This window comes from Meleagris gallopavo, chromosome 1, assembly GCF_905368555.1.
Source record: "Meleagris gallopavo chromosome 1, MGAL_WU_HG_1.1, whole genome shotgun sequence".
Classification (NCBI taxonomy): Eukaryota; Metazoa; Chordata; class Aves; order Galliformes; family Phasianidae; genus Meleagris; species Meleagris gallopavo.
In genome coordinates, this window is record NC_139404.1 from 121,426,746 (window position 1) to 121,440,010 (window position 13,265).

At 55.8% G+C, this 13,265-nt stretch overlaps 1 protein-coding gene across 1 annotated transcript; it reads left to right on the forward strand.

Moving 5' to 3' along the window:
* Positions 1-2,622: 2,622 nt before the first annotated feature.
* On the forward strand, positions 2,623-12,961 carry LOC146545601 (maestro heat-like repeat-containing protein family member 2B). The gene is made up of 30 exons (XM_085224691.1): positions 2,623-2,647; positions 2,935-3,056; positions 3,197-3,319; positions 3,455-3,620; positions 3,765-3,863; positions 4,041-4,192; positions 4,537-4,680; positions 5,210-5,302; positions 5,588-5,657; positions 5,773-5,886; positions 5,971-6,044; positions 6,374-6,493; positions 6,639-6,746; positions 6,848-7,007; positions 7,135-7,175; positions 7,352-7,493; positions 7,903-7,955; positions 8,287-8,394; positions 8,668-8,787; positions 8,955-9,077; positions 9,212-9,367; positions 9,589-9,711; positions 10,004-10,083; positions 10,486-10,621; positions 10,736-10,828; positions 11,229-11,315; positions 11,490-11,613; positions 11,816-11,925; positions 12,390-12,542; positions 12,800-12,961. Exons 1-30 carry the CDS (start codon positions 2,623-2,625, stop codon positions 12,959-12,961), a joined length of 3,381 nt encoding a protein of 1,126 aa, XP_085080817.1.
* The last annotated feature ends 304 nt before the right edge of the window (positions 12,962-13,265 follow it).

A 13,265-nucleotide genomic window follows, 5' to 3' on the forward strand; every position in this document is an offset into this window, starting at 1 on the left:
GCTCCCTTCAAGTACTGGAAGCCCACAATGAGGTCTCTACCAATCCCTTTCGTGTCTTGCAAAGTCTCTTCCTGATGTTCTGCCATTTCCTCATGGCAGCCTCCCATGACCCTACTTGAATGACAACAAGCAGATGGTGGATGAACTGGGAACTACTGTTGAGACTTCGGAAGAGAGCCTATGTCCTCTGGAAGAAGGGACAGTTACTTGGGGAGATTACAGAGATGTTGCTTGGTATGCAGGGTGGAAGTTAGGAAGGCAAAAGCCTAATTGAACTCAGATTGGCCACTGCAGGAAAAGAGAATAAGAAATCCTTTCACAGATATATCAATGGTAAGAGAAGAACCAAGGAGAACTTCCATCCTTTAATTGATGCAGCAAGGAATGTGACTGACGAGGATAAGGAGAAGGCAGAAGTCCTCAATGCCTTCTTACATCTGCCTTTAATAGTCAGATCAGTTATCCTCAGGGCACTTTACACCCTGATCTGGAAGTCTGGGCTGGTTCTCAGAATACATCCCTGTGATTAAGGTGGGGAAAGTTAGAGAGCTCCTCTTCCATCCGGACTGTCACAAGTCCATGGGACTGGATGGGCTCCATCCTAGGGTGCTGAGGGAGCTGGCAGGGTTGATTGCAGAGCCACTCTTTGCCATCTACCAGTGCTCCTGGTTATCTGGAGAGGTCCCAGAGGATTGGAGGCTTACCGATATGACTCCCATCTACAAGAAGAGCCATAAGGAGAACCTGGGGAACTACAGGCCTCTCAGCCTGACCTTGGTACGAAGGAAAGTTATGGAGCAAATCATCTTGGGTGAGATCACATGGCACATGCATGGTGGCATCCAGAGGATCAGGCCCAGCCAACACGGGTTCATGAAAGGCGGGTTGTTTTGACCAATCTTATCTCCTTCTATGACTGGGTGACCAGACTAGTAGACAAGGGAAAGGCTGTCAACGTAGTCTACCTAGACTTCAGTAAAGCCTTTGACATGGTCTCTCACGGTATTCTCCTGAGGAAACTGGCTGCCCATGGCATAGACAGGTATACCCTTCTTTGGGTAAGGACCTGGCTAGAGGGCTGTGCCCCACGGGTAATAGTTAATGGAGTTAAGTCCAGCTGGCAAACCGCTACAAGTGGTATCCCCCAGGGGTCGGTACTGGGGCCCATCTTGTTTAATATCTTTACTGATGACCTAGATGAGGGGATTGAGCGTACCCTCAGTAAGTTTGCAGATGACACCAAACTGGAAGGTAGTGTCGATCTGCCTGAGGGTAGGGAGGCTTTTCAGAGGGATCTAGATAAGCTGGATTGCTGGGCTGAGGTGAATGGAATGAGGTTCAACAAGGCCAAGTTCTGGGTCCTGCACTTTGGCTACATTAACCCAATGCAGCGCTATAGGCTTGGGGACGAGTGGCTGGATGACTGTGAAGAAGAAAGGGACCTGGGGGTGTTGGTTGATGCTCGGCTGAACATGAACCGACAGTGTGCCCAGATGGCCAAGAGGGCCAATGGCATCCTGGCCTGCATTAGAAATAGTGTGCCCAGCAGGAGCAGGGAGGTGATCATCCCCTTGTACTCAGCACTGGTGAGGCTGCATCTTCAAGTATCGTGTATTCTAGTGTTGTTCAGTTTTGGGCCTCTCACTACAAGAAAGACATTGAGGCCCTGGAGTGTGTCCAGAGAAGGGCAACAAAACTGGTGAAGGGTCTGGAGCACAAATCTTATGAGGAGCAGCTGAGGGAGCTGGGATTGTTCAGTCTGGAGAAGAGGAAGGTCAGGGGAGACCACAATGCAATCTACAACTTCTTGAAGGGAGGTTTTGATGAGGAGGGGTTTGACCTCTTCTCCCAGGCAACAAGCAGGACCCGAGGAAATGGCCACAAGTTGTGCCAGAGATTTAAATTAGACATAAGAAAAACTTTTTCTCTCAGAGAGTGGTCATGCACTGGAATGGCCTGCCCAGGAAGATGGTGGAGTTGCTGTCCCTGGCAGTATTCAAGAGGCGTCTGGATGAGGAGCCATGAAATATGGTACATTGTGGTAGGAGTAGTAATGAGATAATGGTTGGACTAGATGATCTTGTAGGAGTCTTGCAACCTTGTGATTCTAGGATTTTGTGATTCTATGATTCTTCAATGGTGGTCTTGTTTGATCAGATGCGGAGGAGTCTCCCTAATGTCTCTGACACATGCCCATGTAAGACAGCAAAGCTCTCTGGAGAGGTTGTCTGGGCAGCAGATGGGGGCCTCAGTGCCTCCCGGCATGGAGTCCCAAGTCACTAAGACAATGCCGGGCAACGGTGCCCAGCAGCTGCTCCCTGGCAGGAGATCTCCCTCACCCGTTGAGGTGATTCCCTGCTTCGGCATGGAACTAGAACCCCAGAGCCGATTGCGTCACAAAAACGTGCTGTGTTTTGTGACCTGCAAGGTTGCCCTGCATGCTGCCTGGTCCCCAGCCCGGGGCGCGTCATTCTCTGTGAGGTGACACTGTGGTGTGATGTCACAGTGGTACCTCATACACCCTTGTGGCAGCGGTGGGAGCGGTGGCTCAGTCCGCTTGTGGGACCCGCAGGAAGTGAACCCAGAGAGAGCGTTGTGTCTGTCTGGAGATATCCTGCTGTGATGGAGCGTCTGAGAGCCCTTCGAGGTGAGGTCCCTCCACCTCTCTGGACACCGTGACGCTGCCTGAGCACATGTGTGCCTCCAGTGTCTGTTTAGGATGTGCCAGCAGCACTGTCCTTGCTCTGCTGAGTGCAGCTGCCCACCATGGTTTCCCCAGTACCGCAGCAAGGGGAAAGCTCCCTCCCCTGTCCCCGCCAACCACATGCAGGCCCGTGCTGTGGGGCTGGAGGAGCGTTCCTCCCAGAGCTGGCCGGATGCTTGGCCCTGGCTCCAAGCAACACCAGCAGCAGCTGCTCTGCTCTTTCCTTCCAGGTCTCTTTGCTTGTGTGGGCTGCATGCCCAGGCGTACGCGTCGCAGGGAGAGAAGCAGGGTGTCAAGCCCTGTCCCTACCTGCGCCGTGATTTTGCTGCTGCAGTGCCTGCAAGATCGGGAGGTGAGTTGGGGACATCCAACCATCAATCCTTGTTCTCCTGGCCCAGTGCCATGCTTCCGTGGGTGCCAGGCCCCGGCAGCACATCCACACAGCGATGGGTGGCAGCGGGCAAAGCGAGCGTGACTGATCCTTGTCCCCAGGGTGACCGAGCGCAGGCATACTCTGAGCTGGAGAGTGCCCTGTGGGAAGATGACAGCCGCCTGCCATGCGGAGTGGTGAACCGGCTGCTGGCAGAGGTGTCCCAGGACCTGACGGCAGCCCAGGTGAGGGGTCACTGCCAAAGGCAAAAGGAGCCGCCTGCCCACGCTAGTGTTCTGCTGGTGGATGGTGGTGGCTTAGCCCTTCCAAGGGCCTCAGGCAATCTCCTGTGCCGCGTGTCACCAGAGACTCTTTTTCAGGGCGTGACCAGCAATGTGAGGACAGCTGCCAGCAATGTCCTGGTGGCTCTGGCCCGGACACACTTCACCTTGGTGATGGCCGAGCTCCAGAGCCACCTGAAGGCCACGGGGGACATGTTCAAGGAGTTTGTGCTCATCACCCTGAGCAAACTCTTTAGCACTTATGGTAGAGTGCCCTACATCTGTAACAACTGGGAAAGGGGTCTCTCCCCTCGATGCATGATCTGTGTTGAGCTGGGGGATGCAGGGCTGCAGCCCCCCTCCCTCACTGCTGGGACTCTGACTGTGGCCCTTTCCTTCCTCTCTGCAGCTCCACAATGCATCCCCTTTGTGTGGCTGACACTGGCTGGCCTGCGCAGTGTGGTGGGCCAGGTGAGGAGCGGCCAGATCCTGCGCATTGCTTGTGCTGGTGAGTGCCGGCCCCAGAGCAGGGGGGCCTCAGGACAGCCCTTGCACCTTGCCCTGCTGCAGACTCTCATAGGCTCCCTTTTCTCTCATTTTCTTTTGAGTGTTTTTTTCTTTTCTTTTTTTTTTTTTTTTTAATTAATTATTCTTTTTTTAATTTTTATTTTGTTTTGTTTTTCAGTTGTGAAACAGTGGTTGGATGAAGTCAAGATGAACTTGTCCTCTGGAATGCAATGCCCCTGGCCTGCCATGGAGAAAGGGCAGATCTATGAGAACCTTCACGAGCTGCTCTTCTCTGTGCTGAGGAACTGGCAGGACTGCCAGGAGGAGAAGGTGAGCATTGCTGCACTCCCAGCCCAGGATGGCAGCAGGGGCACCCATGTCGGCAGCTCTGTCTGTGCCCAGCAGGCTGAGAGCCGAGGGGTGACGAGAGGGAGTGGGCTGGCTCTGCAAAGGGTCCCAAACTGGCTCTGTGCCAGGGAGCAGCTGCATGTCACAGCACTGTGGCAGGAAGAGCTGGGGATGAGGGTGTGGGGAAAACCTGCCTGCTCTCCAGAGCAAGCCCATCTCCTTCTGGGCGTGGGGGTACAGGGAAAGGGAAGGGAAAGAGAAAGCCCTCTCTGTAGGAAGGACAGACCTTCAGTCTTTGATGCTGGGCCTCTGCCATCCCCCTCCAGGACAGAGAGGCCGTCCTTGGGGCTGTGTCTGCCATGTTGGATGTTCTCCTGCAAGAGGAGCTGCACCGAGAGCACGTCTGGGAGGAGCTCCTCTGGCTCATTCACCCGTGTCAGGAGATCCAAGACACGTGCAGGGTGGCCAAGGTGAGACATTGTGCAGGGCTCAGAGTGGACGTGGGGCCCATGCAAGTGCCACGAGGGATCAGGGGGATGCAGGGAGGAGGTGGGGAGACCTTGGAGAAAGAAGGAACAGGTATTCAAGAGAGGTCTGAGGCTTCCTGAGCTCTTCACTCAAAGAAGGAACAATCTGGAAAGGAGCCAGGAGGGAGCCAAGAGTCACTGGGGCTCATCTCCTGGGGATGGGAGGTTTCATCACCACACCATGGGGCGCTGAGTGCCTGAGGAGCTCTGTGTTAAGAACGGGGGGACCACATCCAGTTGCATCTGATGGGGGAGAAGAGGGCTGCTGGGTGGGAAATGCCTGCAAACGATGCCCAAACAGAGCATGGTTGAGAGCAGAGAGACTCTCTTGGTGCAGCTGGGAGGTGGGGGACAAACAAGCATACCTATGTGGGAGCTTCTCCCAGTGGACAAACCATTGGGAAACAGTTTCTCCACTCCCAAGTGGCTAGATGTGGCTTCATCCCTTTCTTCCTCTCCTGGTCTCTTGCAGAGCCTCACTCTCTTCCTGGAGGCCTTAGAGGGCATTGACTCTGTCATCCCAAAGGACAAGTTTCAGGACATCACCAGTGCCGTGTTCTACCAGGTAAGGGGAGCCTATCCTTGCAACCACAGCAGTTTCCTTCTTGGCTAAGTCTCAGGAGGACTACAAAGCTCCGAGCCCCTGAGTAAGGCAGCTCAGTCTTAGCTTCTGCATGCCCAAGGCTACTCCAGAGCCGTGCGTGTGCCCCCGGGGATGGTGTGGAGAGGACTGGGTTTTATCTGCCTGTTCTCTTCCCAAGAGTGCCAAGGCAGACGTCAGCGGGCAGCACAGTGTCTTTTTTGTCCTCAGTGCTGATGTGATTTTCTCAAATGGACCTTCTTCCCACAGCTCTATGACGACAGCAAGCAGCACAGCAAGGCTGATTGTGCAGAGCTGACCCACTGTATCATGCTGCAGGGTAAGGAGAGAAGCTTTGGCAATGCTTGGCGGTGCCCTGGCCAAAACCTCTCTCATAAATCTGAGGAATGGGCTTGAGTTGCCTGCTAATACAGTGTGGGATTTCCTCCCTGCAGCCCGAATCTGCCCAGATGAAATGATCCTGTTTCTGCAGTCACAGCTGGGCGATGACTGGGAGGCTGGATGCGTGGCAGCCCTGGGTCTGCTTGGTGCTCTGGTTTGCTCTGATGGTCAGTACCACAGGTTGGGACTTCAGGGATCCCTTTTGCCATCTGGGTTGTGCTTCCACTCATGCTTCTGTGCATCTCTTGCAGATCCCATGATGACAGAGAAGCTGCCCCAGGTTGTGGAGGCTGTGCAGCGTCTGTGCAGCGACCCCAGGATTCGGGTGAGCTGGTTTGGGAAAGGAAAGTGTTGTCAGGGTGGTGATGCTGCTGCAAACACAGGCAGGGCTGGGGTGATCAGGGGGGTGCTGGGGCATTGACGACATGGTTGTGATGGTTCCTGTGGGGAGAGCACGCAGGGTAGAGCGGGCAGGTCCCTGTGCTGTGCATGGAAAGTGCACAGCCTGGTGCTAAGGCCTGGCCCTCCCCTCAGAAGCCAAAGCTTCTCCTCTGCCCTTGTATCCGTTCATGCCCAAAGGGCTGCCCCAACAAGCAGGTTGCTTCCCTTTGCCTTCCGACCAGGAAAATCACACTCACAATTGTTCTTTGGCAGGTGAGGAGGGCCGTTCTGCATTTCATTAATGATCTGCTGAATGCTAATGCCCGGAGCTGCTCAGCTTGGGATGTGGTGGGGCACATCTTCAGTGAGTTCAGCCACACCACGGAAAGAAGGGTAAGGACAGTGGGCAGCATCTTCCTTTGGAAGACCTGTGCTGCTCAGAGGGTGGCACAGAAGCACCGCTGGGGCCACACCTGAGCCTCCTGAGAGGCTCCTGAGAACTGAGCGTAACCAGCGTTTCAACACCACTGTTGTGCAGGCAGCTGGAAACCTTTCCGTCCAGGAAGCCCAGGAAGAAGGAGCTCTCCAGGCACTGTGCATGGACATCCTGGGGTCACTGGACGTCTCTATGAGAGGGATGTCCAAAGTAAGTCACATTCTGCCCTGCACTCAGGGAAATTCACAGTCCTTTTCATCTCTGAGCGGAGGCAGGAATGCTGACACGCTCAACTGCCTCGTTCCCTACAGCTCCTGTGGCCGCGGCTGCTGTTGTTCGTGGTGCCAGCCCAGTACACTGGCATGCTGATCCCGGTCTCCCGCTGTGTCCGAGCCCTAGCCGAGAGAGAGAATCTGACTGGACGGCGGATAGAAGACCTGGATCCCCATTTTGTCAGCTCCATGTTTCAAGGTAGGAGCAGAAACTCCACCAGTGAGCTTTGCTGACCGGTGTTATCACCCAGAAGGGACAGCGCAGGTGCACGTGGCCGGGCATGGAGTGTCTTGGAGTCTTACTCAGCACTTTTTTCTCCTCACAGGCCCACGACTGACTCCCCAGACACTGCTGGCGCGCCTGTTGGTGAGTAGATGCTCCAGAGGCTGATGCCACGAGTCCCCAGGAGGAAGCAGCACGGCCATGGGCAAAGCTGTTGGCTACTCCTTGCACACCAGGGCAGAGCCAAGATGCTTCCATCCTGGGGAGAAGCCGCTGCTCTTGCTGCAGAAGTGACCCTGTTTCTCCTTGCTCTCACTCAGGTGGTGGCAGGGAGCCCTGTTGCAGGCAGCGAACTCCAAGCTGCTGCCTTACAACTGATGCAAAACCTGCACAGCAGGTTCCACAGAGCTGTGGGGGCCATGTGGGCTGCTGAGATCCCCCTGCTGCTGCAGTGCCTTGAAGGTAAGGTGCTGGTGGGGAGGAAGAGGCGGAGGCAGGGAAGGGGGGGAGTGAAAAGGCAGCTCTGCAGAGTGGCAGAGGGGAAGCATTTCCTGCTTGCAGCCCAGTGCTTGCTCTGCTGCTGTTCCCATTCCAGGGAGACAGCGCTGAGGCCTGGGGACCTATCCTCCCCGGGGATCTGCCCATTCCAGGACATGGATGGGCCCTTCACGTCCCCTCAGACAGCGGTTTTGGAGCAGTTAGTTCCGTGTTCCTGCAGGAACAGTGTTTGTGGGGAGGGACAGGTCATTGTGGAGGGGGTGCGGGTCCCAGCTTGGCAGTGTCAAGTGCCCAGGCCAACCCAGGTTTGTAACAGCTCTTCTTCTGTGGCTTGATCCCAAGTAAGGGTCTTTTGCTTCCTATTGCTGTGCAGGGAAAGAGGAGAGCTTTCTGGACTCTGCAGAGTTTGAGCGCCGTCTGCTAAAGGTACAGCATTGCTGGGAGGCGCGGTGCAGAGAAGTGCTTGCCTGCCCCAAGTAGCCCCGCTCCCATATGAGCCACTGTGGGACAGGAACAGCCTCTCAAACGCTGCTGCGGAGCGGCCGCACGCCTTTGTGGTGCTGCCTCTTCTGTTCTGTGCCAAGGCCAAGGGGGGTCTTAGGAGAAGAGCGGCAGGAGGCTTTAATGGAGGGAATGCTGGGGGAGCTGGGAGAGGGACTGTTCTTCCAGGCACCTCTCCCCAGAAGGCTGCAGCAACTTGGGAGTGAGGGAAGAGGCAAAGGGCAAGAGAACATTATCTTCTCCTGTTCTCCAATAGTTCCTGAGGGCATCAGTGGACACCACACAGGATGAGGCCTGGATTGAGGCCCTGAGCTGCGAGCTGAGCCGGTGGCTGAGCAGCTCTGCCTGCAGCTCTGGAGAAAAGGTGAGTTTCTCCCAGCTCTACCCAGCGGTGCAGCTGCAGGTGTCCAACTGGGGCTGGGGCTGCGGCTGGTGCTCTGCCCATGCGGGATGCTGATGCTGCTTCCCTGACCCATGCCCCCCAGAGGACCTTTCCCTGCAATCTGCCTGGGGCTGGCTAAAGCTCAGCCCTGCAGCTGCTCTCAGAGACTCCCTGTCTCAGTCCTTCCCACCTGGCCCTTCACCAGCAGGTCAGGCTGCTGCCACATCTCAGCTTCTTCCTTTCCTTCCCATGCAGTCTTTCCTGTACAAGGCTCTGGGGACAGTGCTGGGAGCCTGTAAGGGAGTCCTTCATGTCCAGGAGAAGCTGCTGCAGCACCTGGAGGAAGCAAATGCGGAGGAGCCATGTGAGGCCCAGGTGAGCTCTCCTCTCCTTCAGCTTCTGCGAGCATCCCCGCTCTGTCCCTGGGGCAGAGGGCTTCTCCTGGCCCTGCTCCGGGCCTTTCCATCTCCTCACGGCTGCCATTTTCCTCAGGCGAGGACCGGCCCGGCCCTGTGCCAACTGCCCCTTGTTCTTTTGTGCAGGGAATCATCTCTCTTCTCAGCCATGCTGCTGAGAGCAACTTCCAGACAGTCCTGGCCACACTCACTATCTTTGCGTCCAGGCTGTGCAAAGGCCGCAATGCAAGGATTTCCAGGCGCAAGAAGGTAAAGCGCTACGGGTTTCCATCTTGGCATTCTTCTGCCTTATTTTCACTGCAGCTCCTGCCTTGGGAGCCCAGGTGCATCGCGGGGCACTGGGGCCATTGAGTGAGTGTCTCAAGGCATTTCTTCCCACACAGATGGAGCTGGACAGCACGAGAGCTCATGCCACACGCAGCGCTCTCATGCTTGCCCACGGCAGCTTGGCACTGCGTGCCTCCAAGGAACAGCTGCTCGCCCACCTGGAGGGAGACATCGCAGGCAACATCCTGATGCTCTACAGCTGCAGCTGCCGGGTGAGAGCTCAAAGTGTGCCAGGGTGTCTGAGCGCCCAGCTGCAGCCCCTCCACATGGGAGGATGCTGAGATGGGCCTTCTCTTTCCAAAGGTTCCTCAGGGAACGGTTTGTGCCCAGATGAAGATCCAAGCCCTTCCCTTAGCATTGCCCCCATGTGTCCCCCTTGCAACCCTTGGCCCTTACCGCAGTTCAAAGAATGTTCTTCTCTCTTGGGCCTTAGAACTTGCAGAACAACCTCGCGCTGGTGCAGAGCATCACCGACTTCAGCTCTGCCTTCCAAGCTGTGGGTGACTCGGCCTGCTTTAACCCCTCCTTGAAGGGAAAGCTTCTGGAGATCCTGATGGTGAGTGCCTAGAGACAGGGCTGTCTGCAGTGGAGTTCTGGGTTATGCCATGAGGCTCGCTTCCCTGGAGGCATACAGGTCTCCATCAGCCACACGTCTCCAGCTGGTGGGGACTTTGGATGCTGGCAGACAGTGGCTAGGCAGAAGGCTAGGTCCAGCAGCTGTGGAGCTGCAGTGCTTCCATGGGAAACATGGGAGTGATGGGGTCGGTATTGTGTCTGTCCCTGGGCCGGGCGGAACAGCTCTCGTGTGCCTCTTGCCCACCTTGACAGTGTCTCTCTGGGACTTGTAGGACCTGCTGAAGAAGTATTACTCGGGCATCCCTGTCTCCCCGGTGCCCCTCAAGGTGGTTCTGGCCCTGGAGCAGTTGAGGTAAGGACTGAGGTTGCAAGGCAGGATGGTGGTCCCCATTTTGGGTAGCTCCTGAATGCCTGGAGTGGGGAGAGGGTGAGGAGCCGCATCTCCAGGAGAGATGGCTGGGCTGTTGTGCCCAGCAAAGCTGAGATTCCGGGCAGGGAGAAAGGCCCTGGTGCTCCTGTCCCCTGCAGGGAAGAGAAGGGAGTGCTGGGGTCTCCTTCCCTTCAGAGTGGGAGGTGGTACACTGCTGCCGGGGAGGAGGCGGGCGCTGCTGGAACTGAAGACAGTGCTCAGCGGCATGAGCTGGGGATATTGGCTTTGTAGCTGTCGATTAGGAGAAACTCGTTGTCTGAACCAGTCTGGAAAGTACTGGTAAAGACCCTTTCTTATTTCTCTTCCTTTTTTTCCTCCTGTCAGCAAGCTGAAGCCCTCTTTTGAAAGCAAGGACATGGGTGAGATGTTGGTCCTGTGCTGCAAAAACATTGTGACACACCCTTCAGCAGAGATGATGCTGAAGATCAGGAAGTCACAGCAAGCAGCTCAGTACCTGCAGGTAACCTGCCGTAACTTTCCCAGCCACCTCTTGGTCAAACCCTACCTCAGCACACACAGCCTATGCTCTGGCAGCAGCCGTGATGCTACATCTCACTCCCCTTTTCTCTTCCAGCTTCAGCAAAGGTCACTGAAAGCTCTGGGCCGGCTCATGGCGGTCCTGCTCGAGACAGAGCCCACCGGCGGCTTCTTTCAGAGCATCGTTCATGTGAGTATGTGTGGGGCAAGGGAGAAAGCACGGTGCCTGTCAATTGTGGGGACAGGGTTCTGGGGACTGAGAGGACGATCAGAGGGGGAGAAATCTCCTGCTGACGTGCCAGCTCACTGAGAGCTCAGAAATGGGCAGAGAAAAGGGCCCTGCAGGGGGAAAGGCAGGAGCCAGCCCCTGGCAGGCCACAGCCGAGGAAAAGCTCCTGGGTCAGGAGGCAGGAGTGACTGCAGAGAGCGGGGGCAGCAGTGCCGGTGCTCAGGGAGGCGGGAGGCCACATGGAGCAACAGGGCAGGCCTTGAGGGAAAGTGCTGGGAAAGAAGGGACAGGGAGAGGGGTGGCAGGAAGGGAAAGAAAAGACGTCCTCAGTGAGAATGATGCTCTACCCCAGGTCCTGCAGAGATCACTGCTCTCAGACAACATGTGGGAGCGCAAGAGGGCCCTGCAGACCTGCTCCCAGCTTCTGCCTGCTTGTGAAGAGCTTCAAGTGAGTAAAGAGCCGCAGCGCATGCCCCCTGCTCCCTCCCCAGTGCCCCTGAGCTGGAAGGTGAGCTTCGCCCAGCTGTGCATGCTGTGTCACGGCGCGGGGAAGGCACAGGTGGGAGAAGCAAGGGAGAGCTGGGGCTGTCTACAGCTTTGTTCCTGCCTCTCACCCCTGCAGAGAGCAGATGCCTGCGAGCACTTTGGCTCCTTGGTGGGATTGCTGGCGCCTCTGACGTGCGACCCCATGCCCGCATCCCGCCAGTTGGCTGCCACTTGTCTGAGCTCCCTTCTCCGAATCCAAGGTGAGTCGAGCAGGTGTGCACCAGCCCTCTGCCCTCCTCCGGAGCACTACCAGAGCCTCATGGGCTGGGCCCTGTTTACAGGAGGGAGAGGCACCGTGCACAGCTCTCTTCTTGTCCCCACCCTGTCCTCCGTCTCTCCCCTGTGGAAAGCAGTTCCATTTCCAGAAGCATGACTTCCCTTTTCTCCCTGTGCTCTTTCCAGACAAAGCAGCCAACAGAGTCATTGAGACAAGAGACATCAGGAGCCTGTGTGAGGGGCTGCATGCCTGCAGTGTCGTCTCTCAGCTCCAGACCACGTCCAAAATGGCAAGAGTAAGTGGGCCCAAAAAGGGGTGGTAGGATCTCTGTTCGTAGGCTTCTGCACGACCCTGTACTGCTCCCAGCCTTTCACACTATTTCCAAAATGAGCTGTTACCGTGAGTCCTCTTTTCTCAGCAAGTAGCAGGAGGCCCTGAGCTATGTCTGTTCTTCAGGCACCCAGTCCAAGGAGCTGACACCATGATGTGCATTTGTGTGTGTGTGTGCGTGTGTGAGACTGACTGTGGCTGCTGAGAGGTAGGCTTTGCATGTAAGCAAACACCATGGGTGCAGAAGATGAGAGAAGGCTCAACCGCCTTCCATATAAATAGCAGGGTACAGACAGCAGGAGCGTTGTGATTGCCGCCTGGATGACCAGCAAGCCACTGAACTAAGAATGCCCTCAAGACTGCTCTTCTGTTTTGAAGAGCTGCCGCAGAGCAGTGATGGGATCTCTCCTGCTTCTCATTTCTCTGCAGATCGTGTGCAGAAACTTCCCTGTCGAACGCACCGTCGACTTCATGATGGCCATCAAGGAGACCATCCGGACAGCCAAAGGAGTGCGCGTGCGTGCTGCTGGGAAGTGGATGACCACCTTTCTGCAGATGATCAGGAAGGACATCTGTTGGAACGTAAGAGACTTTCTTCCACCTGTCTTGTTTTTTTTCCTGGCTGTTGCACTATGCCTTGTGCCGTTTGCCTCTTGTCCTAAAGAAGCACAGCCTGAGCACAGGGTCAGGGCTTGGACAGGGTAGCTGGTTTGAAATTTAGGCTTAGGCCTTGGCAGCATGTCAAGGGAGCAGGCAGTGCTCATGCACTGAATGGCCATGGTTAGGCCCTGCAGTGTCCAGGATGCAGCAAATCGTTCTTTCTTCCCTTCTTCTTTCAGGTGCCACCGATCCTCTACATCCTGCGCAGCTGCACGTCATCCCCGCAGCAGAGCACGTTCATGCCCTTCCTGTGCCAGGCAGTGGCCATCCTCACCCTCTGTCACAAGGAGTTCATGATTGAAAACTTCTCCCGGCTGCTTGAGCCCACAGACAGGTACTGACACTCCTGCCTTTGCTGTTGCTGAGGTCACAGTTGTAGCTTGCCTCTGCCAGAGAGATCCAGGGAGGAGGTAGTTTTGTTTTCCTCTCAAAGTCTGTTTGAGGTGAAAATTAGTCACAACTTGAGACTCTCCTTTTTCTAGTGAGACGTGGAGGAGAATAATAGAGTTTTGCCTTCAACGGTGGAGCCAGTAGAAGAAAAGAAAGGGAAAGAAAGGAAAAGACAAGACAAGACAAGAGAGCAAGAAAGAGAAGAGAAGGAAGAGAAGAGAAGGAAGAGAAGAGAGAAGGAAGGAAGAAGGGAAG